Consider the following 25,349-nt stretch of genomic DNA (forward strand, 5'->3'; position numbering starts at 1 on the left):
TGTGTATATACATGCATATATACACACACAAATATGTATATCTGTATCTATATCAATATAAAACTGAGTTCGAATTTATCCCATAAACGTACGATTGGCAAAACATAAAATCAAAATTTATGTATGTATAAGGCATCATATTAATAGAATATAGGAGAAAAACCAATTGATGACTTCAGTATATTCAGAAAACACCATTTGACAGGATTCAACATCCATTCGGAATAAAAAATTCTCAGGAAACTAGAAATGTAAGGAACTTCTTTGACCTAATGGCATTTATGAATTTATTTACTTAAATGATTTATTTATTCATACTTAATGGCTGAGGACTAAATATTTTTCCTTTAACATTGGGACTGAGGATGTTCACAAATACCTCTTCTATTCAACACTGTTCCAGAAGTCCTAGGTAGGCATGACTAAAATGCATAAAATTTGGAAAGGAAAAGTCTCAACTGTCTTTAATCACAGACCTTGTTGTTTACATGGAAAATTCCAAGTAATTTATAAAACAATTCCCAGATAAGTTTAGAAACTCAAGATACAAAAACACAAATTTTTTGTGTGTTTATATAGTAGAAACCAACAATTGGAAAATAATATTTTAAAATTTCCATTTATATTAGGATAACACAAAAGATACTTGGGAATAAAATTAACAACAGATGTGAAAGATTTCAACATGTGAAACTATACAACTATACATTGCTAATATAGAATTGTGATGACCTAAAAAACTGGAAAGTATACCATATTTAAGGACTAAAAAGCTAAATATTTTTAAGGTAGCAGTCCTCTGTAAGATAATCAATGTAATCCTAATAAAAATGCCAACAGCGTAGAAAAGTGAAAGTCCGGGGACACCTAGGTGGCTCAGTTGGTTAAGTGTACAACTCTTTATATCGGCTCAAGGCATGATCTGGCAGTCGTGAGCTCGAGCCCCATGTTGAGCTCTGCACTGAGCATGAAGCCTGCTTGGGATTCTCTCTCTCCCTCTCTGTCTGCCCCCCCCCCCCGTCTCTTGCTTTCTTCCTCTCTCAAAATAAATAAGTAAGCATTTGAAAAATAAAGAAAAATGGAAGTCCTATAGTCTAAGTTGATTTAAAAGACATGCATGAGAAAGTTAAAGGACTGAGAATTGTGCAATCTTTAAAAAAGAATAAAGTTGGAGGACTCATACTAGCTACATTAAACGATACAGATACATAACTCAACAGAACATACTAGATGGTCTAGAATATGCCCACACACATATATGATAAATTAATTTGCAAGAGAGTCCACAATATTCCAAAGGTAAAGGAAAGTCTTTTTGACAAACAGTACTACACAATGAATGTAATAACAACAACAACAAAAAAAGAATATCAATCCCTACCTCACACCTTATACCTTACACAGATTTAATTTGCTCTAAAATATAGACTGGGATATAAAATCCCAAACTATGAAGTCTCTAAAAGGAAACATAGAAGAATTATTCATCGTCTGAATGGTAGGCAAAGCTTTCTTAGGATAAAGAAAGCAGTAAAAGTCAAATACACCATTAAGAAAATAAAAGGCAACTACAAACTGAAAGAAAACATTTTACATATGCAAAAACACACATCTCTTATATATATATGTGTGTGTGTGTATATATATATATATATATATATATATATATATATATATATATATAATGTCTGGCACACATTTTATGTAACTAATATATCTGACAAGTATATTTGACCATTATAAGATACATGATAGATATTTGTTTTCAACATACGTAAAGAACTCCTACAAATCGATAAAATGTAGTCTAACATAACAACGGACAAAAGATTTGAGTAGATATTTCACAAAAGGAGATACACAAATGGCCAATAAGCACATAAAGACAACATTATTTCCATGATACCCTTGCCAAAAATGCACAACCTGCATCTAATCATGACAAAACAGAAAAAACAAAACAGAAAAAAGTGTGACCAACTGGCTATGGAGTAATTCTTCAAAATGTTAAAGCCAAAAAATGCAGAAGACCAAAGAATGATCCAGATTGAAGGATGCATGCTAAGGAAGCATGACAGATAAATGGGATGTGTGCTACTGGTTGGGCTGGGAGAGAGAGCTGGGAGGGACATTGTTGGTCAGCAGACGGACTTTCCATGTGGACTGCGTGTTCGGTGATAGAACACTTCCAAAGTTTCACTTCTTAATTTCGCTGCCTGTCCTATGGTAATAGTAGAATGTTTGCAGGATAGAGAACCCACACGCTAGGAGTATATGGATTTGAAGTTCAAGAAGAGGCAAACAAAGTCACATTGAAAGAAATCAGGACAGTGATTCCCTCTGGTGAGAGGGGATTGGTCGAAAGGAACCCTGGGCAAGTTGTGGGGTCCTGAAATGCTCTATGTTGCAGTCATTTGGGTGGTTACACAGTGTACATATTTAACAAAATATTCTGCTTGTACGCTTAAGATCTGTATGTGTCACTGTATGTAAACTATATCTACAAAAAAAGGTGTAACTGAAGAAAACAGTCACAACACAGATTTTTAAAAAAGACACGTTTCAGTGCATAGTGTAAAAATCAGTGCAAAGAAATATACAGCTCTGCACATCCAAAAAAAAAAAGTTGAATTGTAAGATTAAATAAAATAACATTCCTCAGCATCGACAGCCGATTACGTACAAAGACTAACAATCATGGTGACGTCTCACTTCTCCGTAAATAAAGGCAGAGCATGCTGAAGCAGAGTGTGTGGTGTTCTAAGGGTAAAAACACAGGTTCTTTACTTTAATATTATGAAGCCCTTTTTTTCATCTTTGATACTAAAGCAAGATGCTTGCAATTCAAGAACACTGCAATACTCCACTGTGGTTGCACGTGGGGAAAAAACATACTCAAGGGCCTTCTCCAGTCACCCAGGAGTTGGAATGAAATTGACATCCAGGAATTTGCAAGAGGAAAGACGGTAGAGGGCTCAGCAAAGCACCCCCATCAGGAGAACCCTACATGGCTGGTCCCTCTGGCCACAGAAATAGGCTTCCAGGTTTCCAGGGAGGAGGAGTGGGTGGGGCGGGGAGGGGGGAGGGCGGAAAGAGAAACTCTTCAGGGGTACTTGTAAGTGTTAACAGTTATCTTTCTGTGATGGAATTGTGAGCTAGCTTCAGGTGTGTTTCCTCCATTTGTTTGCTTTCCAATTTGTCAGCAGTGAATGTGTGTGTGTGTGTGTGTGTGTGTGTGTGTGTGTAAATATATATATATATATATATATATATATATACATATATATATACATATATGTTAATATGTATGCATATATATGCATGCATTTATGATTGCTACCATACAGTATGAGGGAAATGGTTCATATATATGATGGAAAGACAATGGAGTATGAAAATTTTGTCTTTGTTGAAAATACTGGAAATTCCTGTGGAAAACTCCCTAAGACCTAGATCTTACTTTGCCTGGGACGGTCTGAGGCTGTGCCTGCCTCCCTGGCATAATTACTTCTGGTATCTGTTTTGTTCTCAAAACTGTCCCATGTTGGATGATAAATTTGTACAGCCACCGACTTAAGACACTTACAGAGATATTTATTACACACTGGAAGACTCAAAGTTTATTTGGCTTTGATCCCACTCTCAGAGTTTCCATGACATTTACATGGACTTCCCACTTATCATTAAAACTATAAAGGATGATCAGTCTTTACTCCTCTGAACAAGTCCCTGGGGCATAAGCCCTAATTATCTCAGAAGTGGAAGGCTAAAGTGACCAGGGGTGGGTTTCCTCTGGGTTTATAACATGTAATAGGGACCTAACAGTTCTAGATTGTAGACTTCTTGGGAGCTGACGTTGTGTAACTTGAGCATCTGCGTTTCATGATTGTTCTTCTTAGGACAATCAGGAAATATATAGAAGTAATTTATTAAAGGTTGCTAACACTGTTTGCCTATTTTGAAAATGAAATCTTGCTCTGCTTGGAATTTAGCTCTAGCCATAAAACCAGACTTGCCTGTAGTGTTCAATAACCAGCATGTCTGTCTCCTAACCATTACACAAATGTACTTGGAGGTCGTTTAATTATTTGTATGTGCCACTTCCTTCCATCCTTTGTCTTCCTGCAGACGGAACTCCCAAAATTATTTCTGCCTTTAGTGAGAAAGTGGTGAGTCCAGCAGAACCAGTCTCCCTCATGTGCAACGTCAAGGGAACTCCGTTGCCCACCATCACGTGGACCCTGGACGACGACCCGATCCTCAAGGGTGGCAGTCACCGCATCAGCCAGATGATCACGTCGGAGGGAAACGTGGTCAGCTACCTGAACATCTCCAGCTCTCAGGTCCGGGATGGGGGAGTCTACCGCTGCACTGCCAACAATTCGGCGGGAGTCGTCCTGTACCAGGCTCGAATAAACGTAAGAGGTGCTTGTCAAATCAGCTCCTCAAAAAAAACAAAAAACAAAAAAAAACAACAAAAAACCCAAAAAACAAAAAAAAACCCACATCTAACTCACTGTAGTGGAGAAGAAGGTTTCTGCATGCCCTGAGCTGAGTCTCGGAATGCCAAAAACAGATTCACCATTGCTTCCCATTTCCTACCCTCTCCTTTCGGCTCCAGAATGGCCCAGATTGGGTTCATGTGGGAAGTGGCATTTTGTTCTTTTCGGTCAGCTTGTTCTCTTTGTTACTCTTCGATTTGTCCACTTGATCTTTTCTTTCCCGGTTTATGCTCTGCACACTCTTTTCCTTCCTCCTCCTCTTCTGTTCTTCCACATTCATGGTAAAGCTCCATGTACCTGGTATTTTAACTTACATTCATAGTGCACCATGGCATAACCTCCGTCTTGATAAACCTACGTCATGGAGAGAGTTTGAAAATTGAATTGCTCCCGGTGTTTTCACAAAAAACAGCATGATTGTTCAGGGCAGACTAATTACTTTTTGTTGAAGAAATTGCCTCTTCTCTTGTAATTCAAGACATTTTCATAGAAGTAGTTGATACTTAGAGTATTTAACACTCCTTCGATCCATTTGAAAGTAATGAAACGAAAAGGAAAAAAGACTGCTCAGTAGAAGAATCCAAATGCAGAGAAGATCGTGTAATAGAAAAGTTGAAAAAGATATTTTTCACATGGAAATAATCTACATTGTTTTTCTTTTACTCAAGGAAAAGTGTGCCCGTTTCCACACATGAGATGTACCCTTAAATTATTTTCAAGAGTTCCTTTGTGTCTCTCTAGGGCCTGCAAGCATTCGGCCAATGAAAAATATCACAGCCATCGCAGGACGGGACACGTACATCCACTGCCGTGTGATTGGCTATCCGTATTACTCCATCAAATGGTACAAGAACTCTAATCTGCTTCCTTTCAACCACCGCCAAGTGGCGTTTGAGAACAACGGCACTCTAAAACTCTCAGATGTGCAAAAGGAAGTAGATGAGGGAGAGTACACGTGCAACGTGCTGGTTCAACCACAGCTCTCCACCAGCCAGAGTGTCCACGTGACGGTCAAAGGTAAGGCTGTTCTCCCTGTCCCCACACGTCTTGCCCTTACTCAGCTCTTTCACCGGAGGGACGATGAAGCGCAGGGGGGATCTTAGAAGCTGCATGTTTACGGTAGGACAGTTACAAAAACAGGAAGGATAGAGTACCTCACATGTTCTGATCTCTTGACTCCTCAATGCATCCACTCCTGCATCAAGAGCTGTGGTTGATACGATTTTCTTTTCATGTGGAATTTTTGGTTTGGTTTTCCAGAGGACGTGTGTTGTCAGTATTACCACAAGAAGAGAGAGAGAGAGATCATTGGCTTCATTACCTAGTTGTCCGACAGATCATTTTAAAACACATATAGATCTTCCTCCACTTACGATGGGGTTACGTCCCAATAAACTCATTGTAAGTTGAAAATGTAGTAAGCCAAAAATGTATTCAATATATCTCACTACCAAACCTCGTAGCTTAGCCTAGCCTACCTGAAACATGCTCAGAACAGTAACATTCGTCTGCAGTTGGGCAAAAATCATGCAATGCAAATCTGACTTTATAATAAAATGTTGGCTATATCCTGTGATGTAGTGAATACGGTACAGAAAGTGAAGAACAGAAAGGTTGTGTGGGTGAAGTATGGTTGTCCGTTTGGGTTGTTTACCCCTGTGACTGCTGGCTGACCGGGAGTCGTCTAGCATCAACGTGAGGGTATCTACTGCAGAGCACCAGCTCTGGGCGGCGGGGGGGATGTAGGTTTAAAATTCAAAGTACAGTTTCTACTGGATGTACTCGTCTTCTACACCATCGTGAAGTGGAAGAATCATAAGTTGAACCATCCTAAGTTGAGAACCATCTGAATCTTTGTTTTCCTAAAAAATCCTGAAAGCACGTTCTTGCAGAATCCTACCAGAAGAGGTTTTCTGTAACAGATCAAGACTTCAAACAGACTTCTCATGTTGAATAGATGATCAGGTCAAAACAACAACATAGGAATTATATGATTAAAGAGCTCCACAGAAAAATTCCTTGATTTTTAAATGATTCTTTACATCTCAGTTCACCAGGATGAACTTTGGGGGATGAACAAAGTTTTCCATGGCCTTCCCCAACCTTTTTCCCCTATAAACCTTGTTAGTTTACCTTTCCAGGACACCTATAAATACACATACACACACACACACACACACACACACACACACACACACACAGATGTGCATGCACACATATAATCTGTAATATATCATATATGTTATATAATATGTAGCATATATTAGGTATAATTTCACATTAATAATTTTCAATCTTTTAAAATAGCCACATATCTGAAGACTTTTCTCAGATCATTAGAATTTCTTGGTAAACCAGACTGTGATGGCTGCATAAAACTTCATTTTGTAGTTGAATTTATTTCTTCAACTGCGATTCCTGAAATATCTGCTTGATGCTGGGCTCTACTCCAGGCATTGAAGGAAACAGTGATGAAGAAGGTAGACAAGTTTCTTCCCCTGTCGAACTCTCCTTCCAGTCACGAGGGACAAACAGTAAACAAACAAAACAAGCAAATAAACCAGAAAGTATAATACAATGTAGAGAATTAAAACATGTCAGTATCTTAAATATTAGCTGCATTGGAGAATTAGAAGCTAGATCGATGAATGTTTGGTGCTTTGCTGTCTTAAAATTCATTTTCTATCTGAATGAATGTCTTACCCACACATTGTTTTGTAACATAGTAAGTTGATCGTTTGGAAATTATTGGTTTGCTGAGTTAGGTAGATCTTTGAAACATTGACACGATTTATAATAATGTCAGAATATCACCATGGTTTCATCAGAAAAGTATTTCAGTATTGGGAAGCTGCCGAGTTCATAGTGACAGATACAAGTCTTACAAAAGTCTGTTCTTTTGCTTGAGAGTTTCAATTTCATTGTTTGCAGCAAATACAGTCAGTTGTGATCATAGGAGTGACAGGCTTATTTCTTTTTTTTTCTAGGAAAATGTCTGCTAGTTACCCAAGCCTGAATAGCTATAGCTTTTAGGCAGCCATTCTCTGTGGAAACAATGGAATTCCATGAAAAGAGTGGCTAGTTGAGCTTGTAACTCAGACAAGTGCACAAGTACTTGGCTTCAAGACAACCTTCCTGCTCAGCAGACAGATCAAGTGCTTTGTGCATTTTCCCCATTTTGTTACACAGAGCATAGAACTCTGGAAATGTCATGGGCTTATTATTTTTATGGCTCCATAAAGTGTCCTTAGAAACTGCTTTTGACAAAAATTGGGACTGTGTGGTGGTAAACAACACAATGACAGCTAGTACATTTTGGTGTCAGTGCCATGATTTGTGCGAAGGCCCCAGCAGTCTTACCCACCGTTACTTTTGTGTATCTATGCAAATGTCACCCCATTGAGAAAGGTGAATAATATCTTAGTGTTACAGTGAAAATGATTATCTTTTTGCCATCTCCCTAAAATGTTCTCAGGGATCCCCAGAGGTCTTCAGATTACATTTGGAAAATATCTTGGTGCTAAATATTTCTTTCTTTCTTTTCTTTTCTTGTCTTTTCTTTCTTTCTTTCTTTCTTTCTTTCTTTCTTTCTTTCTTTCTTTCTTTTCTTTTCTTTTCTTTCTTTCTTTCTTTCTAAATTAGCTGCCACCAGAATATAAGCTTCTTTTTTAATTTATTTATTTAAATTCAAGTTAGTTAACATACAGTGTAGTGTTGGTTTCAGGAGTGGTACCCAGTGTTTATCACTTACACATAACACCCAGTGCATCAGCAGTCAAAAAGAATGAAATATTGCTATTTGCAACAATGTGGATAGAACTAGGGTGTATTAGGCCGAGGGAAATAGGTCAGGCAGGAAAAGACAAATATCATATTATTTCATTCATATTTGGAATTTAGGAAACACAACACATGATCATAGGGAAGGAAGGAAAGGAAAAATAAGATAGAGAACCTAGAGAAGGAAGCAAACCATAAGAGACTCTTAAATAAATATTTCATTTATTTCTAATATTTAACCATTTTGAATGATGTGTCAAATGCCCTTCTCTATGCATTGGCCTTTATCTACTTGTAAGATGATTTATTTCAGGAAAAATTGCCAGTGTGACCGTTAGATAAATGGATACAGATATTTTAATGTCAGGTTTTTAGGAGACATAAATTCAAACAAAGACCATTTGAATTATTCACTTATATTCTTAAAATGTTCTCGACCAGCAGAAATCAATGTATTAATCTTTATCCTTTTAATTTTATGTGACAGAAACTGACTCAAACTAGCCTGTACCCAAAAGGAGAATTTATTGGCTCTTAATAACCAAAGTATCGATCATTTTAGAAAACAAATCAGATAGTTTTGGTTTCAAGAATTTCTTTTCTTCTAAGGATATATTATGTAGAATAATCATTTTCAGGTTCTTGGCAAGGATTGTCAAATGAAAGAAGGAACATATTATTTTGTGCAATATTTCGTTATAGTTGCCTGGTGAGAAATAGCTGTCCGTGGGTGGGGAAGTTGAAGGGATTTGGGATCTGCACTGCTACAGGGAGGTTGGGGAAGGCTTCTCTGAGAAACTGACATCTGATCAAGGACACGGAGGTGGGCGAGATAGCCAAACATACACCCGGGGCAAAGAGCATTCTAGGCAGAGGGAACACAAATAGTCAGGGGTGGGCCTGGCAACCTAGAGAACTAGTAGAGAGGCAATATGGCAGGAACAAAGTGGACACAGGGTAGAGGTATGGTCAGAATTAGCAGGGTCCTCTCATGGAGGACCAGGGCTGGGCTCGGCGGGTTTGAGTTTTTCCTTTGAGTGAGATGGAGGGGTGATCAGAGATGTCAGATTAAACAGAGATGTCACCTGGCCTGGGTTGTAAAAGGGTATGCCTGACTCCTATTGCTGAGAAAAGGCTGAAGCCCAGAAGGGACAGAGAGGGGGTGAGGAGAAGACAGATTCTGGATATACTTTGAAGGTCTTCTCCATGGGATTCCCTGATGGACCGGATGTAGGTGTAAGAGGATAAAATCTGGGCCTGAGCAATGGCAAGACTAGTGCTTCTGTCAGTTGAGCCAAGAGAAGATGCAGTGAAGCAACTTAAGGGAAGAAATCAGGAGTCTACTTTTGGATGTACTGAACTTGAAACATTAAGTGGATCCACTAAATAGACAGTTGGATAGATAAGAGTGGAATTTAGGACAGCAGAATCTTAAGCAGATTTGGAGACATCGGTGAATAAATAATGCGTAAGACACAGGCCTACATGTGACCATCAGGAGACTGTGTACCTCACTGCAGATTTTCACTCATATAGACAGATTTATCAATCCCTTAGTTAGACTCACAGTAAAACCTGTGCACCAGATATCTGAAGCTAAAGTCTGATGGAAATTCGTACAAGAACTGTTTGAAATTTAAATCTGTATCTTTAAATTTCCTCGATGAGGACAGATCAGTGTATCAACCATGATCCTATCGATTGCAAAGCGCAGGAGGTCAAATCAGACTGGTTTGATAGCAACTACTACAGTGTATGGGGGAGGTAGGGGTGGAGGTCAAGGTTGTATTGAACTAAACTTTGGGAGGGGCAGAGAGAACGTAGGCCTTGGGGGAGGCCTGGTCTAGACCTTTAATTACCATCTGAAGCTTCTGATTCTTTGGTGTTTCCCTCTACACATCGGCTTCGTTCCCTCTGAGCAGCCCTTCCATTCGGCAAGAAAACTGGCCCTGAGCGTCCCTGGGCTCACATGCCCTTTCGCCAGTGGTTCCACATAGGAAACTTGTAGGGAGGGATTCTGGCTCCCTCCCAGGAACAGGCCACCACCCATTCCTGGACCAGTCACTGTGAGCAGACCTATGGGGTGCCTGGACAGGCTGCCCACTTACCCCCATACGTCCACACCAGGGAGAAGGTTGCACTTATCTAAAGAAAGAGGGACATGAAAGCAATAGACATTGCAAGCTGTCTCAAGATAGTGAATTAAAACACGAACGGAGCTGATCATGACTTCTGAATGTGTATTCACTTTACTTAGTAAAATGTGCTCGGTAAACAAAGGCCCCCAAGCAGGTCAACACCTCAGAAAGTAAGTTCTGTCCAATAGCTAAGAATTCTCCCTAAAGGAAACCAGCCCCAGGGCCAGAAGAATGATGTTAGGCAGCAAACGCCAAGTAAAGACCATTGATAGAAAGCATGGGGGAAGGGGCCAGGCGGAAGGAAGACGTCAGGTGCCGCAGGAAGTCAGACGGACAAGGGGACGAAGAGAGCAGAAAACCCTCTAGATGCGGGATGACGTTGAAACCAAGCAGGTCTTGATGAAACCTACAATAGACGAATGGACAAAGCAGGAGACGTCCCCGGCAGTCTCTGATGGTAGCCTTCTGGACGGCAGGTTACACCTCCATGGAGCCCACCATATGAGACTATCACACACTAACAAACATTTGATGGGAAAAACCTTAACAGTGGGTTTGCCAAGAAGCCTGGACTACTGAACTTGCTCAAAGAGGTGTTGAGTTGGTGTTCATTGGATGTATATAGCTTTTCACGCAGATGTCTTGGCAGAGGAGAGAGTATAGACTTTTGGTTAGTCGTTGCTTCAAAGCATGTTTTAAAAGGAGCATCTTGTGAACTAAATACAGTTGTCGGCTATCAGTACTCTCGCACATCCCCTTTACTTTTATTTAATTTCATCTCTTCTGTGTTGACAGATCAAACTGTAGACACCAAAGGAGGAAATTGCAGGCTGGGCGTACCAGGATAAGCCGGCGTATGTCTGTGTGGGACTTCCCAGATGAAAAATAATACATTCTGGGTTTCTGTGTATCACCTGACATCCCCTTTCATTTTTTTATTCATTGGTCACAGTTACCTGCATTGCACTGCAGCAAAAATATTTAGAGTAATTCAGTTTAACACACTGCTTGCATTTCTTGCTTCAGATGACTTCTAACTTTCAATATATAGTAGTAATTATACACCATGAGCAATTTTAGCCTTTCCTCAGATGTTATTAGAAAGGTTGTAACCGAACTGACTTCTGAACATTTACATTTGGATTTTAAAATGTTTTGAAATGAAATATGTAAATTAAGTCACACTCCAGTGGCCGGGATTGTGGTCTATCAATGCTTTTAAAAAATTAATAACCTTTACTATTTCAATTAAGATAAAGGTTATGATAAGGGAAGAGATAAGAAATCAACTGAATGATAGGAAAAGACAGATTTTTTTTTGCTTTGTGAATCAGGATTGAAAGACAGTCTTTTCTTATTTTATTTATATAAATAACAGCTCGATTACCTTTCTGGTTAGACTGCACAGTGAATATTTTATTCGGATAATTTCAGAAGAGCAAGTGTGATCCCTCACATGTTGGCTTCCTTGGAAAGCGGGCACACTCATTGCTGTCAATAATGCCACAAACTTGGGGGGACGGGCCACACCATTTCCGTCTTGTTTCCAGGAGGTTCTTTGTTTTTAAACACTGAAAGCATTGTGTGTGGGGGAGGGGGGGTGCGCGTCTGTGTGCGTTTATTTCAACAACATTTGGAAGCAATACTATTTTCCTGCCATGTCCTTTTTGCTAATAGTCTTGGCCCTTCACTTATTTTGTAGCATTGACTTACAGCTTTGAAAAAAAAAACAAAACTTCAAAGATCGATTTAAACACCACGTTAACTATTGATAATGCCTACAACGTAAGCAGTTCTGAATTATATTAACCAACTACAAGCACCATTGTGCTGCTTTCGAGCATGTAGGGAGAAATGAAAGTCAAAATCCCTTCACTTCATTTCAATTTAACAAGCAGGGTTATATTTAACACATTTCAAAGCTTTTTCTTCCTCATTTTAGGTGCCACATTGAACTTGAACAGTGCCTAATTGAGTGTTTTAATTGCTAGGGACCAGCACTGCCAGGAAAGTTAATTGGCTGCTACATAAAAATGTCACCTTCTATTTATATTTATATAAAACTTTATAGTTTACAAACACTTTCATATGTGTAACCTTAATTAATGCTCACAGTGACTCTGTAATGTACATAAAGCATGAGCAGAGAAGCGGGATTAAGAGCGTGCGGGAGGCTTGCTCAAAGCTGTCCAGTAATGTATTCGGGATTCAAATACACGTCTTTGGGTTCCAGTGCAGCCCCGTAGTGGGCCTTAGAAAAGCAATCGGCATTGCAGTGGGAGGCCACGGTGGAGGGGAAGGAAATCAAGGCAATGAACCCGAGAAGAAAGCTCCTTGAAAAGTTAAGAAAGAAGATTATGTAACAATTAGGAAGGGCGTGAGGTTATTGAGGGCTTAATTTAAGAGAGAGAATGAGAACTAGTTACATCGATGAGAAGTAAAAGGAGGAATGGGTTTGGAAAGTGAGGGTGGGTAAGGACCCGAGGCGACTCCAGAAGTCCTCGCCTGGGTGACCGAGAGGCTGAGACAGGGAGCCTACGGTAGTCATGGCTTGGGAAGGGCTTTTGGAGAGTGAGGTTTGGTTGACAGCCTCTGGACCACCGTTCTGGATTCGGACCACAGGGACTTTGAAACGTGGGTTTGGAGGGCTCCAATGAGTAGAGAGCGACAGTCAACACTGTAAGAGGTCAAGAGTGACTGAGGAGCATCAGGCTTTCACAATGCTTTTTCATGAGTTTTTAAAAATCAGTGTTGGCCAATAATGAGATGAGATGATGATGCTCGAAACACAACAAGAGCGATCACGGACATTAGCTCCCCCTTAGCTCATTTCACCGTGATCGTGGTGGCACTTTCCCATCCTAATGGGAGACACGCCTTTCTCATGCCCTGCTTCAAACTGAGGGAAGAATTAGGCGCCGTTGGCAGTGTTTCTGGCCTGACAGTAGAGACCTTTTGCATTCTGCCCCCTGACAGGGACAAGGCTCTGCACCAGTTGACGCGTTCTGCCCCCAGCACAGCTCTTTGTCCTCCCCTGCACCTGCTCTGTGGCCACGGCGATCTGGCTAGTGCTGCTGTGGGTGCAGCTGGGGAGGTGGAGGCTGAATTAAAAATGGGGCTCGGCTCCCATCTCTGAGCGAGCAGTCGGGAGTCTGCCTACCGATGACATCATTCTCCGGGGACTCCTGACAGCTGATGCCGTTTGGCCCCTTTGGCCCCGGGAGAGGCACGGCTCTGTGTGCAGCACCATGGGCAGGGCCATCCACTCCGGACATTTGCCCCTCTGCTGTTCCAACGAGGCTCGGGACCCACCTCTGTCAGGGATGACGTTCTTCTCTCTTTATCGATAAGCTCCGCTTGCTGCTGGGGTCATTGTTAGTATTGTTTGGGGGGAAACGTGGCGTTTCCAGGCTAGTTTTCTCTTTCAGGTGCCTCATTAAAGTTGAGCGGCGTTGAATGTAGGGTCCTATTTGCTGGGTCTCGCGTGGCCTTAGACTGTTGTCATTCACAAAATTTTTGCACTGATTGTCAGCAACTGCTTAGGGAAGGTATAGTTTCTCTTATGAATAATATGGGAGAAAATAGGCCTAGTAGAGGAATGTAGGGTAAGGTGGTAAATGTGCATTCCTTTTGTGGGACTTTGTGGTTTCAAATGGAGATTTACATTCTTTTGGTGACTCCCAGTGTGACAGAAGAAGGCTGATGAGGCTTGATAAACTACCAAGGAGGAGTTTAATGGGTGCAGGTGGCTGCATTCACTCCCCTGGCTGATGATTTACGCTCTCAAGCTCCCGCAGGAGAGAATGACTCTCCTTTGGTTAGGATGTCAGAATTGAGCTCTGAAGTCAGCTTGACTGTCTTCTTCAGACAGGTCTGTCCTAGAGGTGGAAGACCTTGTAATCCCCCCTTTGATTCTGGAAAATGAAGCTGGTACCTTTCTTCAAGGGAATCCTTCGTTAGATTTTTTTAGAAATGACACCCCAAATTGTTTTTCTGTCTGTAGAGGAAAAGGAAAAACATTATGTATTGGATTTGTTACGAAGTCAAAGAATGCAGGCTTTTACTCAGTTAAAGCTAAGATTGTGGAAGAAATAATATTTTGCAATACTTGGGCTTGTTAAACATGGGAACGTGGAGAAGGAGAGAATTACGTAGGCATGAGAAAAAAAGAAAGGATGACAAGAAAATTATGGCACTTTCCCTGCCTAGCCCGTAATCAGTCTCTTTGCAAACATACACAAGTGTACGTGTACCTATATCCAGCACACGGTAAAAGACCCTCAGGTTGTGCTTAAGTAATATTTTTCTGATAATATTTTAAGTCAGGAAAAAAAAAAACCCACCTCTCAATTATTGAAAATCATGCAGTGGGATCTTTCATGTGGATTGGTACATATTATAACTATATAACTTTGTGCACATGTGATATATAACATAAATAATGCTTGCGTATTTTATTTATACTTATATATAAACATAAAATATATGCATGGGTTAAAATCACGTATAAATATTTATATTTATATGCATTGGGTGCCTGGGTGGCTTAGTCAGTGAAGCTTCCAGTTCAGCTCAGGTCAGGTCTTGATCACAGGGTCATGAATTCAAGACCTGAATTGGGCTCTCTGCTGGGCATGAAGCACAGAAAGGAGGTTATTTAAAAATTAAAATTATTTAAGATTATTAAATATATATATACACACACACTATATTCATATATAGATAGACATATTTGAGTATATATAAGAGATGCCTGCATATGCATAAATAGATGATACAAAGGTAAAGCCTTAGGGATATTAGTGAATGTGGAGTTCACCTAGATGAGACTACCGTGTGATACTCACCTTGCCCTGGACGGAACCTGCATTTTTCCCGACTCTGTCTGCACAGACTTGTGCAGTGCCCCACCCTAAGCTCTGAGCCCGTCCTGATTCTGCACAGCCCACGATCACCGTAGTTCTTCCTCCTGTCGGATACAAATCTGCCTCCTCTCGCTGTTCCCTTTTTCTCTGGTCCCATTATTCCCTCCAGGGTGGCACCAAACAGCTGACCCCCACCTCCCCGGAAGCTGCCTACTGAGTATTTATGTGTGTATTTATTTTTGTGTGTACTTAATATACTTATTTTAAATCTACTTTTTAATGCCCTTATAAAGATAGACATATAAATGGGGGCGCCTGGGTAGCTCAGTTGGTTAAACATCTGACTTCAGCACAGGTCATGATCTCACAGTGTGTGAGTTTGAGCCCCGTGTCCGGCTCTGTGCTGACAGCTCAGAGCCTGGAACCTGCTTCCGATCCTGTGTCTCCCTCTCTCTCTGCCCCTCCTCCGCTCACGCTGTCTCTCTCAAAAATAAATAAACAAAAAAAAATTTGTTTTAAATAAAAACTTAAAAAAAAAGATAGACATATAAATGTGTATTAAAGCATGCAAAGTAAACCTTTTTGCTGTTGTCCCCCAGCCCTTTGACACTGTGCCTCGTGCTACGATGAATATTCTAGTAGATGTGCCCCTGTGTGATATTAACTTGGTATCACTAATGACTGCAGAGCGCCCTCCAAAATACACTTTAGGCTGCTCCCAGCCACACACAAGAGTCCACATTTCCCCATATCTGTGCCAGTGCTTGATATTATCTGCCTTTCACAGTGTTGCAGATCTAATGCCTGTGGATTTTATTTTAATCTGCTTTTATTCCATTACTACTGACGTGGAGCATCAAACTCTTCATTGTTAGATATCTGGGTATCCTATCTCTGAATTTCCTCGGCCCACCTCGACATCATTTTCCCTGCGATTTTTTCCTGCTTTGCTGTAATTCTTCCATGTAAATTTGAATCTCTTATTACATAGAAATGGTTGTGAGTACCTTTTTCACGGCTGCCTCTCAGTTGTCTTCCATGGGGTCTTGATTCAGAAGTCCCTGAGCTCATGGAAGATCCATTCCTACACGATTTTCTGTGTTCACTCTATGTTTATATTTCCACTGTGCACATTTAGGTCTTTCGTCCACGTTGAGAACTGTAGATACAACAGAAGTGGGTGTCAGTTTCTTCTTTCTCTGTATATTGAGACAGGTTTCCTAATACCATGAACTAGATGACCCATACTTTCCACTCTTCTCCATATACCGAGATCCGACGGTGGTGTCATCACAGACAGTCTTAGTTTTGTGACATGTGCTAATGCTTTCTTTGTGGATCTCTTATCCATTAAAAAAAAAAGTTTCTTCTTAACATTTATTGGGCGTAAATCTGTGTATATGTGTTCAATTACATTTAATAGTTGTGTTATGTGTCATCTCTAGCTTTTTTTTATCCCCTTCATTGATCAGTTATTAAACTGGGTGTTAATATTACTAAGTATAATTGTTGATTTATCTATTTTCTGTCATAATCTCTGGGTTGTTTTTTTTTTTTGTCTTCAATTATCTACTGTATGACTCAAAAGTTCCTCTTCTTGCCTTCTTTGTTTCACATTTTTCCTAGGAGATCTTTTCTCATCTTTAACTCCTGTTTTTCTTTAGTCTTTTGTTTTATGATGTTTGGATCCAATTTTTTTTAAATTTTTGTTCATTTTTGAGAGAGAGACAGAGCATGAGCAGGAGAGGGGCAGAGAGATAGGGAGACACAGAATCGGAAGCGGGCTCCAGGCTCTGAGCTGTCAGCACAGAGCCCGACACGGGGCTTGAACCCACGTATCATGAGATCATGACTTGAGCTGAAGTTGGACTCTTAACTAGCTGAGCCACTCGGGCGGCCCTGGATCTAAGTTTTAATCATGTATGTGTGTGCATGTGCGTGTGCATGTACGTGTGTGACTTTTGACACATGTTTAACACGTGTATGTTTATTTTAATTAATCTGATATCAAAGGTTATTTTAGATTTTAATTACATTGTTAGCCCCATATTTTCCATTTAATCTCTATTTCCTGTTCTCTGCTTTTACTTAGAACTAGATAGACTCACTCCAATACTGGTAATTAGATTTATGATATGATCTGTTTAGGCTAAATGGTCATAAATATGCCACAATCGTATTTCCATACAGATGAAGTTCTTTGCCCTAGCTATTCACTTCAGTCACAGAATTTGTTAATTTATTCAAGAAAGAATCAGTTGCTTGTGTTGTATATTAATCTAGGCGCGGGGGCAGCATACCTTGGTTCTGCAGACCTGACTTGTTCAAGTTGCCTATGAGTGATAACAAAACCCAGAGGGTTTTACTCTACCTTTCACTCAAAGACACAGAACATGTCACTGCTGATACCCATCTAGTGTGAATCCTCACCATGAAGAAATTGACACAGAGAGTTCCAGAGACTGATGCATGGACACACATCTGGTCTGACTACGTGGAGAACTGTCTGTGTAATCAGTTCTGCAAATTTACGATGATGTGGATATTGTGTGGACAGACTACCAAAACAAATATGCTGTTTGTCTATTTTCAGGCATTTAACCATGTTGCTCCTTCATTATATCCCTAGTTCAGTGCCCTGAAATTTGTCAAAGAAATTTAATTGACTTACAGCTTCATTGCAATGGTGTAACTACCTTTTTATACCCTTGTTTCACCATGACATATTTCGACCTGTTGCTCAAGAAATGTAGCAACTTGAAGTCAGTTATAATTAATAACCAAGCTTCTGGAGAAGGGTGACCTTTTCTAAGTCAGCGTCATGGAAAATACTCCTCAAGTAAATAGATGACTGACAATCATTATAAAACAGCTGCTTGGAAAAAAAGGAATAGGAGCTAAGTTTTAAAATGAATGCCTGTGCTCTTTCGAATCTTGCCAATCCTTGTCATGTAGCCTCACTGTCATCACCTCTGTTTAGAGCCACATGGCTTTGCTTCCATGGATAATTTATATAAGCAAAAGCAAAGTACTTGCAATCCACCTGGATGAGTCTTTTCTCCATCTGGATTAGTAAAACCTGAGCTAGATTTCATTTTCTTTTTTTTTTTTTTAAGTTTCTTTATTTTTGAGAGAGAGAGTACATGCACACGTGGGGGAGGGGCAGAGAGGAGACACAGAACCCGAAGTAGGCTCCACACCATCAGGACAAAGACTGATGTGGGGCTTCAACTCATGAACTGTGGGATCGTGTCCTAAGCCAAGATCAATAGTCGGACGCTTAACCAACTGCACCATGCAGGCGCCCCTAGACTTCCATTTTCTTGAAGCCATGATGATTCAAATAGCTTTTCTTTAAATATTGGAGATGCAGTCTACTCAGTTTTATTACCAAGTGTAAATGTGTTGCTGCCCTTCACTGGGGGAAAAGCAGCCTGACACCCTCCTCGGTCCAAGGTGACTCTTCATTGTAAAATACAGAAATTCTCATGAATTCTCGAGTTGTTCATCATTTGTAAATGTCAAATGAACTATTTACTTCAGCATGATATGGTTATGGCTATGAAACACCTTCCAGGAAGAAACATCTCACACGACTAGGATCTAGAATCTCCTCTGGAAACCACCCAGCTCCTTCCAGCCCCGGGTTGATGATAGCATAGGTGACCTATTCTTCTTGAGAAGTGCTTTGGAAGGAGACGCTGCCGTCCTTCTCAGAGTTGGTTGTAGTGTTTTTACATCCCCAAATTCCAAGCAGTCTGTCTTTCCTTTATGTCTAATTTGTATCTTCCTGGCTGACGGGAACAATAGTTTCTGTTTCTCTTCATTATGATTCCGCATTATGCCTTAAGGATGTTTTTTCTTCCTGAAATGCTTTACATGTATCTACTCTCATGGGCTTTAATTGGTAATTTTAAGCAATTTTTGAAAAAAAAAGTTATTTCTCTTACCTATCTCCTTACGTTGTCACATTTATGGCTCTATGGTTGTCACAATCTGGCAGTCCAAAATACCTTGTTTAAAAATCATTGTACAAGAGTTACTCTTATGTCTGCACTATTCCAAAGTTGTCCTATTTTTATGTCAACTGAGCTACTCTGTTGGCAGGTACTCAGCTTAGGAACCTTTTGCTTTAGGCCTCATCTGCTAGGAACACTTTACCTAATATATGTTGTATGTAGATATGCTTGGGCACTCATACCTATGTGTGTTTTGATTTATATTTGCCATGCTTTCTTGTATTTCTGAGTTGAGGCTTTTGCGAGTTCTTGAGTACTGATTCCACTATTAGCACTGAATTCTTACTCATTTTAGTTCTATTTGACGTATATTCGTGAGCTTGTGAGTATCCATAACCCCTTAGGATAGACAAAATTTCAGTTCTGAACATCGGCTGAACTTGGGATACCGAAATGAATACCAACCAACCAACCAGCAAAGGAACACAGACTATTGTTTTAAGTAATGAGTAACAATCTTAAAATTACACTTCTAAACTATTTTATTTTCTTGTGCTTCTATCAATGACAGAATGTTTCTATTCTATTCTGAAAGGAAGATACTTTCAGTCAAATACAGAGTGGTCTCATTAAAAGAGAACCCAGCATACATGATAATTGTCTTCTGGTCGCAATCTGAAATGAATAAAAACAACGTGGACGGATGGACAGGTGGATGGATGGATGGATGGACGGATGGATGGAGTATATACTGGCAGTGTTACATACAGATTTGGTTTTGTTATTAATAGTAGATCAATTTTCACTGTAGGTGAGTGAGACTGCTGCAGATTCAGCTCTCCAGGAAGCAGTCTCTGAGAGAGAGAGGTTTTAGTGTGTATGGTGTTTATCAAGGTGTGTCCCAATAACCAGCACTATTGAAGGAGGGAGAGGAAGAAGGACTGGGCACAGGGAGGAGAGGAGCTGTGGTGCAGGCTGATGACAGCCTTACCATCCCTGCAGGGAGCTCTGGAGAAAAAAGGACTTTCAGAGCCATCATGAGTTGGGCAGAATTGTCCTTTTCAGCCAGTCATTGGACGTAGGCCACCCCAGAAAGAGTCTGTCCTTGGGGAGGTGGATCTCTGCAGCCGGAACAGTCTTCAGAGTGGCTGGTAACTGAAGGGTGCTGCCTGACATCACTCCCAGCACTCGGGGCACACATTCGTTCTTGAAAAGGAATCTGAGCCACGTGTCACCGGGTGCATCAACTTCTACCACTTAAATAGATGCCAAACAGCTATCGATGTGCGTCGTAAACGCTTTTCCTAAAAATATTTTTTCCTTAAATTGCTCCCACTTTCTATGATGACATTAGCCCAATATTTCAAATAAGAAATGAAAAGGATCACGGTGTATGATGATAGCATAATCGAACTAGACTTTTGTCATCAAGATAATTTGTAAGCCAGAGGACCTCTTTAGTCCTTTGATTCTGCAGCAGGATTCTCACACAGAGAGTCATGACACCGAGGCCTTTTTCTTCCAGGAAGCAACTTCATTTGTGCCGGCATGGCTCAGTTGGGTTCCTACCCGAAGAACTGAGCCCCAAATGCCATGTGGCGTGGTTTTTATACATTTTTTTACTTTTCGTCTCCCATATATGGTAACACACAAACGTGCAATCTGATTAAGTGGTCTCATGTTACATGGTGGTGAAGGATGTTGTCATGTACACGTATAGCCAGGTTACCTTGAGGTTTTGTTTTTTTTCTTTCCTTAGAGAGGAGACCCTCTCTACCACAATTCCTGTGCCTTATTGAATTTATTCAGGGAGTATCTGTGCATTTACTGTGAATGGGCTGCAGTCAGTGGAAGGACCTGCAGACAAATAACCATTACGCATCAGCAGGTACCGGATGTCTTGAAAAGGGAGCAGCACGGGATGAGAAATATTTCCGCTCGCCGTGGGAGAGCAGTGGATAGACAAATAGGAAAACACTGATTTCAACACAACACCGTCAAAGAAATGTGTGTGCAGGAGGCCTTTTAGGGACAGAGAAGATGGACATCTAACCAGTTCTGGTGCTAAGGTGGGATGGGAAGCCTGGAGTCAAGAAGAAGTCTCCAAGAGAAACTGACTTGAGTCTCAAAGGGGATCTGGAGCCTGAAAAAGTCTCCGAAGCAGCTAGCAACGGAATTGAGTGTTCACCGCAGAAGATGGTAGGAGTGGGAATGGGGTCCTGGGGGGGCATGGGGCAGAAATGGGATCAGAGGATAGTTCCCTACGTGCAGAGTCAATCAGCCCGAAACAAGGAATCCCCAGTGTAGGCAAGCAGCATGAGTCAGCACAGAGACAAGCATCAAGCTGCAGTGTCTGTTACCTTCTACTTGATCCTAAAAGCAGTGAAGGAATTAAGGCAGAGGGACGTGCTCACAACTGTGTTTTAGGACATTAATATGGTGGAGGTCTGTAAGATCAGTTGCAGTGCAGAAAGATTAAAAAATTAGGGAGACCTGTTAGGGCACAATGGAAAAGGTTTTAATAAAAGATGATGGTGGTGTGTTTGGAAGAAAAGGAGCCAGACCAAGAGATACTGAGAAGTGAAGCAGAAGAGACACCGCAGCCCGCTGATCGTGGCTGGAGATCAAGAGAAATGCACAACGAGGAAGGCTTTTGTTATCCTAGCTTGTAGCTGGGAGGTTTTGTAAGCGCTAACAGGAACAAACACTGAACATGAAGCTTAGATTAAGGGAAACCTGATACTTTTGGTTTTGGATTTGAGATGCTTCTGGGACATCAAGATGAAAATATTAGCAGACATCTAAACAAGCAGGCATGAAGCTTGCGAAGGAATTTTTGGTTGAAAAATGTAGAAATAAGTCAGCCGGAGAAAGACAAGTATCACATGACTTCCCTCATATGTGGAATTTAAGAAACAAAACAGATGAACATATGGGTGGAGGGAAAAAGAGAAGAGAGGGAAACAAACCACAGGAGACTCTTAATGATAGAGAACAAACTGAGGGTTCATGGAGGGAGGTTGGTGGGGAGATGGGCTAGATGGGTGATGGCCATTAAGGAGACACTTGTTGGGATGAGCACTGGGTGTTGTGTGTAAATGATGAATCACTGAATTGTACTTCTGAAACTAAATTGTACTGTATGTTAACTAACTAAAATATAAATAATAATAAATAAAATATAATGAAAAGTTAGGGAGAAAAAGAAAATGTAGATCGGGGAATCAGCAGCATGGAGTTAACATCTGGAGTGGAGGGACAGATGAGGTCGTCAGGGAAACAGGAAGGAAGCAAGGCCAGGACCGGCGGCCAAGGAATGAGGTTTCCACCAGTGTAGGGTCAGTAGGGGGCACACAGTCTCCAGTGAATTGGAAGCCTCTGGTTTCTTTGGCATCTATTGGCCCCAACAATGCCCTTCTTACACATCCTGCCCTCCTGAATCTCGGCCTCCTGCCTGTCCTTCTCTGGCAGGCATGGGCCCAGGACTGACAGCCTAACTTATGGTGAGTCCAGAGCAGCTCTGGCTCAGGAGATCACGCTCACATAGCAGTGCTCCATTGGCCCAGATGGCCATAACTGAATAAGTGAGGCCAGATCTTGACTTTATCTCCCCAACTCGCCCTACCAGTAGGAGTAGAGATGGCTCAGCACAACCTCGAATTAGAAGTCCTGGGCCCTTAGGCTAATCAGACTGTGAAACAAAGCCTCTCCTTTGTCCTTATCATCTCATTGTTATTGTATATTGGATCTATTTTCCTTTCTACTCCCTAACTCCTGGCTTGTCTAACATCCGGAGTGTAAATACATGTTGTCACCTGGAAAAGATATTTTTCAAAACCATTATGCAATTAAGACGTACAAGACGTTATTTATTCCACTAGATGTGGGAAGTGGGGATGAACGTGATACAGCTTCTGCCTCCTGGGTCATTCTACTGAAGGGAAGAGGCATGTGCAAAGACTGCTATGCTCATGCACCATACTGTGACCCTTTCCTCTATAGGATCTTAGCAGCAGGCTCGTGGAGCGGGTAGAGGAAGAGTGTAATCTTGTGGTGCGAATAGAGCAGAGAACTACATCACATGGGGCTAGGAATCTACAGTTTTGGAATCCAAAGCATGTTGTAAAGTAGCAGAATCGGACAAATAATCAGTCTTAGGAGTGGAGAGACAATTGAGTGACATGCTCCTCTCACAATGACGCATGCTCCTCAGCCTCATCGTTTTAGAGTCACAGCTTGTATTTCAGCAGACGGTACGGGGCGGTAAGCCTATGCTTGTCCTGGGCATCTCCAGTGGGCATGTGGGCACCTCAAGTGCATGTGTAATCAGGACTGAGCTCCCAGAGATCAGCCATGGGCTTTGCATTTCCATAATGGACAGGATCCGCAGATGCGGTTTTTGGAGACTTTGTGAAACAGGCAAGATATAAAACAAGAAAACTTCTTGAAGGATAAGGAGAGAGACTTTGTTGGACAGAACGGGGAAGAGGACATGGGAAGACGAGAATATTCATTGTTGTAACCAAGAAGACTGGCTTGAGGTAGGCTCTTGGAGCAGCCGAGACCAGAAGCTGTCAACCTGAGACTGTCTGGAGGCATGGGGGCATTACAGCACGACTAGAAAAGAGATGATAAATGTGGAGTTGATCAAATTATATATGGCGGTGCAAACTCAGCCCCCATGCGTCTCGACATCCATGTAACATATTTGATTTTTCCCAGTGAGTTGTGGGCCCTGGGGCCAAAAAAAATGGTAGGAAAAGGAAAGAAACGGCGATGCTTGCTCATTGAGCAGCTTCTGTGCACCCCTGGGGCTCTGTGCAGAAAGGGCGATGCTTGCTCATTGAGCAGCTTCTGTGCACCCCTGGGGCTCTGTGCCTGTGTGTTTCATGAAGCCCTCACCAACGCTCATGAATTGTGCTCTTTATCATCACCTTACACGTGAAGAAACTGAATCACAGACTTATAGAAAGTGGATGAGGAAAACACTGCAAATCACCCAAGATTGGCCAACACCCAACCCATGTATCTTTCATGTCATACTTCTCTCTGGGAAGAAAATAACAGCTCTTTTTTCCCCATAAAGAAGACTATACAACTAATTTTTGAGGGACAAGACAAAAATATATGAGCCTGACTTTAGAAAGAGTGTCTATAAATTAACATTTGGTTGCACTTGATGGTTCCTAACTGCCTGGGAGAGAGGAGCCCCACCAGTACAGAGAATGAAGTCACCAAACCTGGTAATTAGTGACATTTAGCAGATATTTATATGCTTTGTGAGGGCAGGTTAGGTCAACACCTGTTGTCGGTCACATTCCGCATTTCTGTTCCCGTCACATTACCACCTTTCACTGTCAAATAAGATTCAGAGAATTTAGCTTGAGAGGTGATCTAATGGACCAGATGTAGCAAGTGATGTGTCTCAAGCAGGTGGTTTGGCTCCACCAAAGTCATCGCGAGCAGTTTTTAATCGCTTCGTTTATTTTTTGCCTCTAATTTTATAACTTACAAGTGTACAGCAAGAGATTTGGGGCCCTCTGAGAAAATTTAAGCATTTTATACAGCAGACTTGTGTTCATGGCTAAAGCAATAGAGGCAGTCTATGTAGTGAGGTGAAAAGTGTCATGGTCCACAAATCAGTCTGATGGTTTAGTCTGCATTTTATAAAGTACATCCTGATGTGGCAAGTAAAACAAATAACAAACCTGATTTTGACGTTATTCTGGGGAAATGACTTTTCCCGCTAACCAAATCCTCTTTTTTATCATGAAAATCTTTAACTCTTTTGGGTGGTTTTTTTTTCCTAAATATATTTTAAAATATTTTATTTTTTTATTTTTTTCCTTTACAGATATACCACTCAACACTTTATGTCACTAATATTAAATTATGTTTCTATATGTTGTATATCCATTAACAGAGTTTGACAGATTTTATGCTTTTGTGTTATAAATTCTATACAAGAATTAAAGGTGGACTTATACATCAAAATTGCAAAATACAGTATTCTATACTTGCCCATAGATTTAATTTTACCAGAGAACTGCATATTTCCATATGGCTATGTGTTGCAGTCTAGTGTCCTCTTTTTAAATTTTTTTT

The 25,349-nt window shown here is 40.9% G+C and overlaps 1 protein-coding gene across 2 annotated transcripts in view; it reads left to right on the forward strand.

Moving 5' to 3' along the window:
• DSCAM (DS cell adhesion molecule) overlaps positions 1-25,349 on the forward strand; it is a 699,778-nt gene that overhangs the window by 463,000 nt on the left and 211,429 nt on the right. For both annotated transcript variants that reach the window (XM_053903059.1, XM_053903060.1), the window contains exons 7-8: positions 4,129-4,425; positions 5,244-5,519. In XM_053903059.1, the coding sequence (XP_053759034.1) occupies positions 4,129-4,425; positions 5,244-5,519 (573 nt within the window). The remainder of the gene's footprint in view (positions 1-4,128; positions 4,426-5,243; positions 5,520-25,349) is intronic.

The sequence above is a fragment of the Panthera pardus genome, unplaced genomic scaffold, assembly GCF_024362965.1.
Source record: "Panthera pardus isolate Hobbes unplaced genomic scaffold, ASM2436296v1 HiC_scaffold_16, whole genome shotgun sequence".
In the NCBI taxonomy this organism is placed as follows: Eukaryota; Metazoa; Chordata; class Mammalia; order Carnivora; family Felidae; genus Panthera; species Panthera pardus.